At 36.5% G+C, this 14,265-nt stretch overlaps 1 protein-coding gene and 1 pseudogene across 8 annotated transcripts in view; both read left to right on the forward strand.

Annotated features, from left to right (window-relative positions):
* CEP70 (centrosomal protein 70) overlaps positions 1 to 14,265 on the forward strand; it is an 83,512-nt gene that overhangs the window by 40,471 nt on the left and 28,776 nt on the right. For 7 of the 8 annotated variants that reach the window (XM_044946670.2, XM_044946648.2, XM_025291003.3 and 4 more), the window contains 4 exons: positions 763 to 819; positions 11,260 to 11,341; positions 11,438 to 11,526; positions 13,309 to 13,383. In XM_044946670.2, the coding sequence (XP_044802605.2) occupies positions 763 to 819; positions 11,260 to 11,341; positions 11,438 to 11,526; positions 13,309 to 13,383 (303 nt within the window). The remainder of the gene's footprint in view (positions 1 to 762; positions 820 to 11,259; positions 11,342 to 11,437; positions 11,527 to 13,308; positions 13,384 to 14,265) is intronic. The other variant, XM_044946671.2, reaches the window with a different exon arrangement.
* LOC102405898 lies at positions 7,814 to 9,130 on the forward strand (annotated as a pseudogene).

A 14,265-nucleotide genomic window follows, 5' to 3' on the forward strand; every position in this document is an offset into this window, starting at 1 on the left:
CTTACTTCTCCTAATTCCATATCCTGGAGATAACCACTTTTAACAGTTTGGTTTATGTTCTTCCTAGTGTTTCACAGCAATAGTACTGTTGACTTTTTGGGTGGGACCATTCTTCATTATAGGGCATGATGAGCATTCATTTGTTCATTAATGAACTTTTAAGCATCTTTGCTCCCTCCCCAACTATTCAGTGTGACAACCAGTACCATCCCCCAGTTCGGGTAATATTATCCCTCAGTTAAGAAGCCATATAGTTCATTTTCAGTACATAGACTCATATACACCTACTTTCTTTAAATAATATTTATACATTTGGCTATGCAACATTAATTTTTTCCTATAAATTTACATTATCTCTTCTAATGCCTCCTCATTTTCTATAATATGGATGTGCCATTATTTAACTTTTCCCTTGTTGAAGAATGTTTACATTGTGTCTGAGTTTTCACTCCTAATGAATTGAACAACTTTGTTCATCTTAAGTGATAGCCTTGGGCAAATGTTTCTGTGGGAGTGATTGTTAAAGGTAGACCTGTTTGATCAAGGAGAATATACATTTAATATGTTGAGATTTAATGTCTGTGGTTATTTAAAAATGTATACATTAAAATTAAAATATATGGCATAGTGGGATACTTCTGGCAAAAATCACTTACATTTTTTATGAATTTGCAGATATTTATCACTATAATTTGAAATTGAATAGAGACAATAGTAAATGTTCCAATACCACATTTTGAAAATAACTCATCTGTTTTCTAGGTTGCTTTGCCTTATTGATTACTATGAATCTAAAATTAGAAAATTTCATAAACAAAGGTATGACCTGTCCTATATTAAAATTTTAGAAGTAATTATCAAGTTGTGAATTACAACAAAAGTTTTTATGGCCTTTTGAAACATTAAATATGCTTTGAAAATCTACAGATATGTGTATAATTTACCTAATATGTAACTATAAATTCCTTTTTATAAAGAATCTTTTAAGACTGTACTTTACCACTTATGTTAAAATCCATTGTTTCATTTATATTAAAATATGTATATTTAATAATCACTAAGTATTGGTCACAGAAGAAATAGTATTTTTATTTTGTTGAGGTATTATGATTTGTTCTGCTGATGTCATCTAGCCACTAGATAGTTACTGAGTATATCAACACAGTGTGTAGGATTGGATTAGCTTCCTGCCAAAGTACAGCCTAATTAATTAGTATGCAGATTTATGAGATAAAGATAAAACATTATAGTGCAAAATCAAGTATATAGAATAAACCACAGTTATCACCTCTGATTAAAGCAATAAGGGTAAAATTTTAAATGATGGTCTTTGACTAACCAAAAATTGCTGAAAGATATCTAAGGCCAAATAATCTAAAGTACTTTAATATAAATATCTAAGGCCTTTTAATATAAAGGCTATTTTGTTTCACTCTTTATAAATGGAACAGTTCTTTTAACAAATATTTATTTAAGCACCTACTTTCTGCCGGGTTCTGTTTTTAGTACTGAACAGATAAAATAGATAAACTTCAAATAACTTCCGGGACCTTCTCTTTCAAATGAAGCTGTCTTTTAAGATGGTAAACATGGTGTTAGATTCTGTAGAGATAGGAAAATGTTTCAAACATGATTCTTAACCTCCTAGGAGTTTGCAGTCTAGTAAAGGAGATTAAACGTAAACACATTAATAGTTAAGAAAAATAATGTGAGACTTAAATATATATATTTATATATATTTAATATATATAATGCCCTAATATATAATGTCACAATAAAAGTAATTACTAAAAACTGTACAGTCAGTAATACAGGAGTTGATAACAGGAACAAATTGGTTTTGGATGGAGAAAACAGGGAAGCCATTACAAAACAGATGGGGGTTGTGCTTGAGCTTGAATAAGTACAATTTGGGAAAGCAGAAAGGCAAAAAAAAAAAAAAAAGACTGCTTGTATGCTATGAGCAAAAGTTCATAGATGTCAAAGAGTAGGCTTTTTAATGGCACTATAATTAAGCCAGTTTCTCTGAACTTTAAGGGATTTGTTGATATATTCATAGATAGAGGTAGTAACCTATGGAGAGCAGTCATTCCCATGGAGGACCAAGAGTAAGCTATAAATGAACAAAAGACATCATTGGCCTTGGAAAGAAGGAAGGTACTGTTTCCTTTGATATAGAAAACCTGGGTGATGGGGTTGTAAGTATGTATATCAGGGTTCTAGCAAGAAACAGAACCAGTAGAATGTACACTTATATACAGAGAGTGAATTGTCTTAAAGAAATAGGTTCATGTGATTGTGAAGCTGGCAAGTCTGAAATCTGTGAGGCTGGCATGCAAGCTGGAGACCCAGGGAAGAGTTGATATTGCAGTGTTGAGGCTGAAGGCAATCTGGAGGCAGAATACCTCCCTTCTTGGAGGTTTCAGTCTTTCCTTCTAAGGTCTTTAACTAATTGCACAGGGCTCACCCACATTGTGAAGCGTAATCTGCTTTATTCAAAGTCTATTGATTTAAATGTTTGTCACATCTAAAAAATAACCTCACGGCAGTGTTTAGACTGGTGTTTACCCAGGTAGCAGGGCATCATAGTCTAGCCAAGTTCACACTAAAATGAACAGTCACAGTATGTCAGAGTGAAGAGAAGCAAAATGAAGAATTTCATAGCTTGAGAGGTTATAGATTGGTATGCTCACAGAAAATCAAAAATGAGTAAAGCAGGTTAGGTGGGAACTGTGCCAAACTGGAGAGCTGTCTTAAGGGGCCATTTATTATATACTCTAGCCAGTTGATGCCATGCAGTAATGTGAGCCCACTGTAGCTAAATCTGCTTTTTTGAGAAGTTAGAAGGTTCAGTTTATAAATGAAATCAGATTTTTAATGTTTGCAATTAACACTGAGTGTTCTTAAAAATATTATATGGTCCAGACTGAATATTATCTGCAACCTTTACTCTATATCTTTAGTAAATTCTAATGTAGATTCAGGAGTTGGATGACTTTTCCTGTAAAGGGCCAGACTGTATTTTAGGCATTTTAATCTGTATAGTCTCTCACAACAGCTCAACTCTGTTATAGGATGAAATCAGCCATAGACAGTAAGTAAATGAATTGACATGTCCATGTTCCATAAAACATTAATTAAAAAAAAAAAACCTGCTGGCTGTGGCCCACAGGCAGCAGATTGCTGACCCCCAATCTAGTTGATGAAGAGAGCATTTGGGATTTGAAGTCAGAGTAGAGAAGATTTAGTGTAGCCATCTTTGAAATGTCTCAGGTAGAATGTGGTGTGAGAGACTGCATCTGAAGTTACATAAACTGGGGTCCTCTAAATAAAAGGATTGAGGCTATTGCAGGTGGTGTTGAATTTGGTTGTCATGAGTTTATAGTGAACATCTGGGATTGAGGAATGAAATCTTGAAGGAAAAGAATTACTTTTTTGCTTAACAATCCCATGATCATGGACTAACTAAAGTGAAGTATTTTGGCTTGTACAAATTATGCCTAGGTCAGATACTTGGATTGAATGTCTCCCAGTTCAGTTCAGTTCAATTCAGTCACTCAGTCGTGTCCGACTCTTTGCGACCCCATGAACCGCAGCACGCCAGGCCTCCCTGTCCATCACCAACTCCCAGAGTCCACACAAACCCATGTCCATTGAGTTGGAGATGCCATCCAACCATCTCCTCCTCCGTCGTCCCCTTCTCCTCCTGCCCTCAATCTTTCCCAGCATCAGGGTCTTTTCAAATGAGTCTGCTCTTACGGGAGAAAAGATGTAGGAATAAAATAGGGACTGCGTTATACACAATATTCTCACAGATGAAAAAGCAGAAGTCATTTATACTTTGCAGTGATGAAGAGTCTATCCTAAGGAGAGGGTTTTTCATAGTTCATTGAATGAAGAAAACTTAACAGTCTCTTTTCTAAGAGTAAATAACTTGATAGATTGTAGCAACTTCAAGGTGTATTTTGAGATCTACTAGTAGGATATTGTTCTTGCCTGGAGAATCCCAGGGACGGTGGAGCCTGGTGGGCTGCCATCTATGGGGTTGCATAGAGTCGGACACGACTGAAGTGACTTAGCAGCAGTAGGATATTAGTATCACCTGAAGAAGCAGGTGAACTCTAAAAAGAGGGTATAAGAATTAACTGACAAGTATTATATTACTTGAAAGAAGTGAAAGAGAAGAGAAAATGAAGGAAGATGGGTTATGATTTGGAGGTCTAAGTGGGATAAATAGGAGGCACAGGAGAAGGATGTATATACCTGTAGAGCTAAGGGAGCAAGACAAAGGAAGAAGACAGATGGGACATGGGCCTCTTGCAGAGGTAGAAGCACTCTGCTTAACACCCTTTTTTAAAGGGCATTGTTGTCCAAAGGTTTTCTCATCATGAAACGCAGAAAGTGATGTTTGTATACCACACTGGGGTAATTGGCTCAAGAACTCTGGCCAGTTGTCTTGAGTGCTTGGCATATTTGTTATATCTTGGCACAGCACACCTATGGCATACCACCTGGACCCTCTACTTTAGGGCACAGGCTTGAGAAGGCCTCCAGAGAGCTTGTGAAAGGCAGTTTCTGGATACCATGGACTGGTTTTCCTTTCTGCCAGCATACATGAGAAAACTTGGGGAAAGCAGAGGAAGCCACAATCAAGGCAGCAGAAATTTGAATGCAAGTGTTAAGCAGTTGGAAGTCTTAGAAAACTGCAAACATGCTAAAATTTCTAAAACAGAGGAAAAGTAAGTTTTAAAATGATAGGTTCTCAGCTCTGTTACTTTACCTATTTTTCTTTACCCAGTGTTAATATATCAACATAGATTACATGGAATATATTGCTAGCTTTTTCTATTGGTATTTCCCTGGCTTGGTAGATAGGATTAAAGAACCAAGAAAAGTAACATAGGAATAACAACTACAAGATTCAGATTGAGTTTCTTCTGAGATGTTAGAGACATTTGAAAAGTTACCCCAGGGAAAATAGCTCTATAATGAATTAGTAAAGTGAAGTCTCCTTGTCTAATTCCATCCTTCTCTTTAGATAGAAAATTTTTAAGTGGTGTTGTGAAATGGAAGCAGGTAACTTTGAGGTTCACCTCTGATTGAACATGATTCAGATTAGGGAAGAAAATAAAATACAAGATTTCTCTAGTTTTGCTCTTTCTACCCGCAAGAAGCATAATGTTCAACACTGGGTCCCTCCTGGGGCTTCTGGAGGCCATTGGAGAAAGGGTGGGAGGAATTTGGCTGTGGGGATCCCATGTCCAAATGAGAATTGTGGATGTTTAAAATTATGTTTTTACTTCAAAAAAAAACACAAAATGTCAATGCTAAATAAAGGACTCTAGGAAAATAAAGTGAGGATTCTTTACTGAAGCTCATTTCCTTTTAGGTCTGCATAAATTTAAAATTGGTCTCCTCTACTATATATATGTTAGGTTTCTCTTGAGAGAACAAGATAGCCATAATGGCAGGTATTTTAGAGTATATATAGGAAATGATCTTGAGTACACAGGCTTTGAAGCCAGAGAGATTTCAGTTTGAATCTCATCAGTACTGCTTACTATTTGAGAGACTTGGAGCAAATTTAAATAACTCCTCTAAATGTTCCTCACCTAAATTGAAATACTTTATATAATACATCTATCTTGTTGTTGTTTAGTCACCAAGTCGTGTCTGACTCTTCGTGACCCATGGACTGTAGCCAGCTAGGCTCCTCTGTCCATGGGATTATCCAGGCAAGATTACTGGAATGGGTTGCTGTTTCCTTCTCCATACATCTATCTTAGTACTTTATATAGAAGCTACCCAGTACCCTTCTTTGGTCATGGTCATTTGTTAAAGACTAGCATGTTTTAGAAGGTCTGAGAGATATGTTAGTACAGCTGTCTCAAATAGAAATGTAATGAAAACCACATATATAATTTTGCATTTTTCATGTAGCCAAGTTAAAAAGTAAAAAGAAACCAGTGAAATACATTTTCATCTATTTAATATCTGAAATATTGCCATTTCAACATGTAATCAATGATATTATTGATACTTAACATTATTTTTTTTCATTCTAAGCCGTTGAAATTTGGTATTGTAATTTATAGCACACCTCAATTCAAACACTAAATTTTCATCAGAGGTATTTGATCTGTATTTAGATTTCATGAAGTCTAGTTCAAAAATAGACTTGTATACCCAGATTGTTCTATACATACCTGAAAGTTCTCTAGCAACTAAGTCAAGTACAAAAATTTTTTTCCTTTAATATTTACATCTACATTTATACAACCGACTCATCTTTTTTAGAATAATTGGTTTGACTGAATTAAGGATTAAAAACTATACCCAACTTAAATTCACTAACTTCTGTTTAATTCAGAAGGATGTTGCAAAATTGAAAAGCAACTCTAAATCTGTCAGTAGCAAGAAACTTCAAACTTTGAAGTTTTCTTGTAGTTTTACAACCAATTTATTTGCACTGTGGATTAAAATGAAAATCTTATATTATTAATATTAGAAAAACATGTATGAAGTCAATATTGATTTGTATTATAAAGTTTCATTTCAGTGTAAATTCTCATAACCTATTAGCTAGACACAAACATGCCTTTTTTTCTTTGGAGCTTCAAATTTTGCTTACTCATATATAGAGTGATACGAGTGAGAAGGCTTCCCTGGTAGCTAAGTTGGTAAAGAGTCTGTCTGCAGTGCAGGAGACCCAGGTTTGATCCCTCGGTTGGGAAGATTCCCCGGAGAAGGAACTGTCAAACCACTCCATTACTGCCTGGAAAATCCCATGGACAGAGGAGCCTGGTGGGCTACAGTCTATGGGTCACTTGAGTTGGACACGACTTAGTGACTACACCACTACCACACCATTTTTTGTGTTTGAGCATTTGGTAAGTACTCTTTTTCCAAGAAAATTTTGAACTCAGGTTAACAGTATAGTTAGTCTTTGTAACTTTTCCATGACTCAACCAATAAGCATTGACAAAAAACACAAAAGATGGTTAAAGTCATTGTTTTCTGTTTGTTTCAATGGTCCTACAAACTGGCATTGCATTTATACATGTGCTGTATAATTTTAACAACTGAATTCATGACATTCACAGTCTGTTTCAAAAAACTAGCGGATTTCCAATATGTCTTATACAGTGTAGCAAAGCAATAAGACTGCAAAAGCAGTCTTTTAAAAATCCTAGTAAATCTAAATTTCTGATGTTACAGAGCTACCTTCTGTTGTGGAAAAATGAAAAAGATTGTTTCATGTCTTGGTGAAATTCTTCTTTGATAGATATGTAAAATTCAAAGATGTGCCATAAGTCAGATTTTTTTTTAAAGCCTCCAATTGTCAACATTTCTTAATAAATCTGGAGGTCCTCTGATGACAGAACATCCCCACAGTGTTAATTGAGCATTTGATTCATCTAAAAATAAATGTAATTTTAAAAATTAAATCAGTTGCTCTTTGGTATTATAAGAAAGGTCTTGTATTCATGCAGTTGTTTGTGGGCTTGATTGAAGATCTTTCCTTTTTTTTTATAAAAATGTTTTAGTTATTTTCTCATAATTTTGCAGCAAAATTTTCATAGGAAATAATTTATTTCATGTAAGAATAGTTTCTATTTTTGTGTAAGACCTCAAAATGTTTTGTTACTAGCCAAAGTTATAAGCTCAGATTTTGCTAAAAACTTACTTTAGAAGTTTTTTTGTGTGGTTAATTTTGATTTTAGTGACTTTGATTCTCTTTTGACTGTTGAGAGGAAATTTCTTAATGTATCATGTATTTGCTGAAAATACTTTCCTATCATTATCTACTTTATTATCCTAAAACATTTTTATCTAACAACTTTTTAAAATAACAGCTTTACCTCTACCAGCAGCTTCCGACGGCAGGATGTCTCACAGGAAGTTCTCTGCTCCCAGGCATGGGTCCCTGGGCTTCCTGCCTCGGAAGCGCAGCAGCCGGCACCACTGGAAGGTGAAGAGCTTCCCCAAGGATGACTCTTCCAAGCCCGTTCACCTCACTGCCTTTCTTGGCTACAAGGCTGGCATGACCCACATTGTGAGGGAGGTCGATAGGCCAGGGTCCATGGTGAACAAGAAGGAAGTTGTGGAGGCTGTGACCATCGTGGAGACTCCGCCCATGGTGATTGTGGGCATCGTGGGTTACGTGGAAACACCCCGAGGCCTCCGGACCTTTAAGACCATCTTTGCTGAGCATATCAGCGACGAGTGCAAAAGGCGCTTCTACGAGAACTGGCATAAGTCTAAGAAGAAGGCCTTCACCAAATACTGCAAGAAGTGGCAGGACGTAGATGGCAAGAAGCAGCTTGAGAGGGACTTCAGCAGCATGAAGAAGTACTGTCAGGTCATCTGTGTCATTGACCACACCCAGATGCGCATGCTTCCTCTGCGCCCGAAGAAGGCCCATATCTTGGAGGTCCAGGTGAACGGAAGCAGTGTGGCTGAGAAACTGGACTGGGCCTGTGAGAGGCTCCAGCAGCAGGTCCCTGTGAGCCAAGTGTTTGGCCAGGATGAGATGATTGATATCATTGGGGTGACCAAGGGCAAAGGCTACAAAGGTGTCACCAGCCATTGGCACACCAAGAAGCTGCCCCATAAGACCCACCAAGGGCTGCACAAGGTAGCCTGTATTGGGTGGCCTTCTCTGTGGCTTGGGCTGGGCAGAAAGGCTACCATCACTGCACTGAGATAACAAGAAGATCTACAAGATTGGTCAGGGCTACCTCATCAAGGACAGCAAACTGATCAAGAACAATGCCTCTACTGATTACCATCTGTCTGACAAGAGCATCGACCCTCTGGGTGGCTTTGTCTACTGCGGTGAGGTGACCAATGACTTTGTCATGCTCAAAGGCTGCATGGTAGGAACCAAGAAGTGAGTGCTCACTCTGTGCAAGTCCTTGCTGGTACCGACCAAATGGCGGGCCCTGGAGAAGATTGACCTCAAATTTATTGACACCACCTCCAAATTTGGTCATGGTCACTTCCAGACTGTGGAGGAGAAGAAAGCCTTCATGGGACCACTTAAGAAGGACCGAATTGCAAAGGAAGAAGGGGCCTAATAGAACAGATTGTATAGCTGGTAGAATCGCAATAAAATTATTTTCCAGTGGGGGAAAAAAATATAAAATAACAACTTTATTGAGATTAATTCACATGCCATGAAATTCACCATTTTTAAGTATATGATTGAGTAGTTTTAGAATATTCACAAATTGTGTCACCATATCTGCAATCAGTTTTAGAACATGGGCATCATCCACTGAGAAACAGAAAATTCCATACCCATTAGCAGTCACTCTGTGCCCTGAGCCCCTTTTTTGCTGCAACCCAACATCACAAAATATGCAATTCCATTACATGAAATGTCCAGAATATGCAATCCATAAAAAAAAGAAAACAGATGAGTAGTTGCCTAGGAATTGGATTGTAGTGGAGTAGGGACTTAGGGTAGAGAGTAAATGGAAAGTAATTGCCAATGGGAAGGTGTTTCTCCATGGGTGATGAACATGTTCTAAAATTGATTGTGGAGGGACTTCCCTGGTGCTCCAGTGGTTAGGACTCCCTGCTTCCAATATAGGGTGCATGGATTTTAGTTCCCCTTGGTTGGGGAACTAAAACCCCATGTGCTGCGTGGCATGGCCAGAATATAAATAAAATTGATTGTGGAGATAGTGACACAACTTTATGAATATCCTAAAGTGATATCTCAAAGGTCTAATGATAGTGTGTTTTATATGTTTACTGTCCATTTATATGTTTACTGTCCATTTATATGTTTACAGTAGGCATTTTGGGGAAATGCCTGCTGATGTCCTTTGCCCATTTTTAAATTGAGTTTTTTGTCTTTTTGTCAAATTATGAGTTATTTATTAATTCTGGATACAAGTTCTTTATCAGGTTTGCAAATATTTTACCCCATTCTGTAAATTTTCTTTTCCCCCTTGATGATGTCCTTTGAAGCTCAGAAGTGTTTTACTTTTCATGACCTCCTGTTTATCAGTTTGTTTTTTTTTTTTCATCTCTTCTAAACCAACAGCTTTTCCAATTTGTTCTGCAGTAAATTATGTAGCATTCATCAGGAAATTTGTGACACATTCAGTCTCTTTTGTTTACTGTTTCAATTATTTTACTGTCTCAGGTGTTATCATCTCCACTTGATTTTTTAAAAATCTGTCCATAATTTTTAAAAGCCTTAGTTCTTAATTAAAATAATAAATATATCAATTATCAATTATGATTTATATAGGTATCTCCATAAATATAGTATCAGAACAAACAGTGTTATATTGGTATCATTCTGATTGAATCAATCCATTGATCCTGACTAGGCTGGTGGTGAGTTTGTATTAATATATGATGCTATAAACCACACACACACTCAGTGTACAACCCAGGCTGCAACATTAATACCTTAACATGATGCATCAAAGTGGAAGGTAGTCCTAAACAATAAAGTTGTGTTTAACAGAAGAATATTTTACACTGCTTCACCTTTAAAATTTTAATTAAAATGAAATAGAATTAAAATGGCTAGTTGCACTAGCATATTTCAAGCACTCATTGCTGTATGTACCTAGTGTTTACTGTCTCGGACAGCCCAGTATTAGTGTTATCAGTTTTAAAAACATTAATACTGATTTGCTAGTACTTCGTAGCTCACACAATGTTTTGATGTCTTTTATTTACTTTTAAAACCAATTTTGTGATAGATGTGATAGAAATTATCTCTGTTCTACAGATGAGAAGAAAAATTCTAAGAGACTGACTTACCCAAATAATACAACTCATTAATGAAGATGTCAAGACTTAATCAGGGCCACTAAATTTGTGGCCTTGTCCTATACTCTGTATTTTTTGATATAGTTTTTTGTGATCTAAAAGTACTGGAACGAGAAAACAATATTATTTGTTCATTCAACAAGTGTTTTTCTACTCCTTCTTAAGCCCTCTATTCTGGGCAGTGAGATACAGTGGTGAACAAGACAGGCAAACTTCTGGTTTGCATGGATCTTAAATTCCAGTTAAGGCATTAGTGAACAAATGTATACTGTAGTACTAGTTAATAAGTAGTATGTTCCAATACAATTTTCTCTAAGAGTAAGTAGGAAATTTGATTTAAGTTTTAGTTTATGTTGAGCTTATCAAGCCCTTATTGATTTGATTTAATTTTTGTTAGCTAGATTTTTTTTCCTTTGGAGATAATTTTTTCATAAATACACTACATATATTTTTTCATAGACTATATAAAGAAGATGAAAGTCAGTCAGAAGAAGATTATAGAAGCCTGAGTGCTTCACCCACTTACAACGGCCTTCTAATGGTATGGGGGACTATAAGATTGATAAATACTTTTTAATAAAGTAAAATAATAATCTAATCTCTTAGGAAAGTTAACTGTTTATTAACTATGTTGCAGTCATTACAGAATCAACTCAAGGAATCAAAAACTAAGATAGATGTACTTTTAAGTGAAAAGCTCAATCTTCAAAAAGATTTGGAAACCAGGTGAGAGAAACTTGTCATTTTTATTTAATTTTTATTTAAGCAAATAGTAGAATTTTGAATGTTAAATCAGTCATCCTATCCCCTTTACTCTAAAACTAATGTTGGGGATCTCATATTTCTATACTCATTTTAGTCATTAGTCTCTCATATGGTAGAAAGAACAAAAATAGATATATAAGCAAGGGGAGTGAGAAAATAGGAAGAAGATAAAACTGGCTAGGAACTCAGAATAGATTTAGCCTATGCCAGTAGGGGGAGAAGGCAATGGCACCCCTCTCCAGTACTCTTGCCTGGAAAATCCCATGGATGGGGGAGCCTCGTGGGCTGCAGTCCATGGGGTCGCTGAGGGTAGGACACGACTGAGCGACTTCACTTTCACTTTTCACTTTCATGCATTGGAGAAGGAAATGGCAACCCACTCCAGTGTTCTTGCCTGGAGAATCCCAGGGACGGCGGAGCCTGGTGGGCTGCCGTCTATGGGGTCGCACAGGGTCGGACACGACTGAAGTGACTCAGCATGCCAGTAGGGAACTCAGAATAGATTTAGCCTATGCCAGTAGGTTTCCATTTCACAATTTATTTTTATTTTAATTTTTTTCCAAATTACTTTAGAATGTCTTATTTCATCATATACATGTGTTGTGGGAAGGGAGAAACATTTTAAAGTTTAAATGGCATACAACAGAAAGGTTTATTTATATACAAGCATACTACCACAGAAGGAAGGCACTCTACATGTTGACAGAAAGTAATAATGAATGTACACTGTTGAGACTTTTCATTAAATATTGTTGGCTACCTATTGTAAGTTAGACATGGTCCTAAGTTCTGATATTGTATATAACAAACAAAACAAATATCTTGTTCTTGTAAAGCTTATACTTCAATGGAGAGGAAACTGATATCTACAATAAAAACCATTTCTGTAAGGTTTAAAAGCCTGCCACATAGTAATGTGTAAATTTATGGTTATATAAATATGAGGGGAAAATTTGTAAAACATGCATGGGAATAATGAACAGTGAATTTGAGCTAGTGGTTACCTGTGGTATGGGAAGTGAAAGTGAAAGTTGCTCATTCCTGTCTGACTCTTTGTGACCTCATGGACTATACAGTCCATGGAATTCTCCAGACCAGAATACTGGAGTGGGTAGCCGTTCCCTTCTCCGGGGGATCTTCTCAAACTAGGGATCAAACCCAGGTCTCCCTCATTACAGGCAGATTCTTTACCATTTAAGCCACAAGGAAAGCCCTAAAGTACTGGAATGGGTAGCCTATCCCTTCTGCAGCGGATCTTCCCAACCCAGGAATCGAACTGGGGTGTCCTGCATTGCAGGTGGATTCTTTACCAGCTGAGCCACCAGGGAAGCCCATGGTATGGGAAGGAGAGAGCAATGGCAGTAATTAGGGACATGGAGTTTGAAGTAGCTGTATAAGGTTTTAGTTAAAAGATTTTAAACAGATTACTATTCAGCTTTGATAAAGCTTGAGGCATGGACACACCACTATTTGTTTTACTCTATTCTTGTTTGTGCATTTGAGATAATTCACTATAAAAGCAAGTAATAGGTTAATAACAATGAAAGTGGGTAGAAAGTTTTGAATAGGGGATACACAGAAGAAGAAAGCCAATGGCCAATAAATACCTCATTAGCAGTTATGAAATATTTTAAGAATTTTTAAGCATATTTATGACAAGTAACAAAGTATACTTTATTATTAAATATCTTTATAGTTTTATTAAGTAAACTGAATGTGTTCAACATGATTTATTTTCTACAGGCCCACACAGCATGAATTAAGACTTTATAAACAGCAAGTGAAGAAACTGGAGAAAGCCCTGAAGAAAAACATCAAGTAATTATATTTTACCATAGTTACAAATTTATTAGGATTTTATATCTTATTATTTATTTTTATTAACCTGTCAACTTACCTGATAGTGGCTGTGGCTTAAAATTACCAGGTTGATGGGCAGGGCCGGGGGGTGGGGGGGTCGAGGGGTATGTGTGGAGAAGACTTTAAAAAGGGGTATTTCTGGTTCCACAGTTTAAAAAGTTTCTACTGTAATGGATTTGGCTATATATTCATCTTAAATAAGAACAAGGAAAAGGTAATTGATATAAAAGGCAAAGATTTTAATTAGTTGACTTTGGAAGTCATGGAGAAATTGCAAGAGAATCATTGAAATTAGAGGTGACAAGGCCCCAATTTTTTTTTTCTATTTTTATTTACCTATTTTTTTTTTTAATTTTATTTTATTTTTAAACTTTACAATATTGTATTAGTTTTGCCAAATATCGAAATGAATCCGCCACAGGTATACATGTGTTCCCCATCCTGAACCCTCCTCCCTCCTCCCTCCCTGTACCATCCCTCTGGGCCATCCCAGTGCACCAGCCCTAAGCATCCAGTATCGTGCATCGAACCTGGACTAAGGCCCAAATTTTTGTTGGTGGTAGTGATGACCTGAATCATAGCCTTATCGTATATTAAAGCTTAAAGAATCAGAATGAATGCAGTGAGCCATTCATATCCACCACTTCTCTTTTATGACTTTGAAAAGCACATACTCACAGGAATTTCAGCAAGTTGGTCCTCAAATAGTGATAGTATTTTCTGAAGATTAGCTATGTCTACTCTTTGATTCAAGGGAATGGGACTTGAAGTAGTGTGGTGAGCATGGGGATGAAATATTTTAAAAATGACATGAGTTAATATATGCATTAGATGTATTAA

Source organism: Bubalus bubalis, chromosome 1 (assembly GCF_019923935.1).
Source record: "Bubalus bubalis isolate 160015118507 breed Murrah chromosome 1, NDDB_SH_1, whole genome shotgun sequence".
NCBI classification, from domain to species: Eukaryota; Metazoa; Chordata; class Mammalia; order Artiodactyla; family Bovidae; genus Bubalus; species Bubalus bubalis.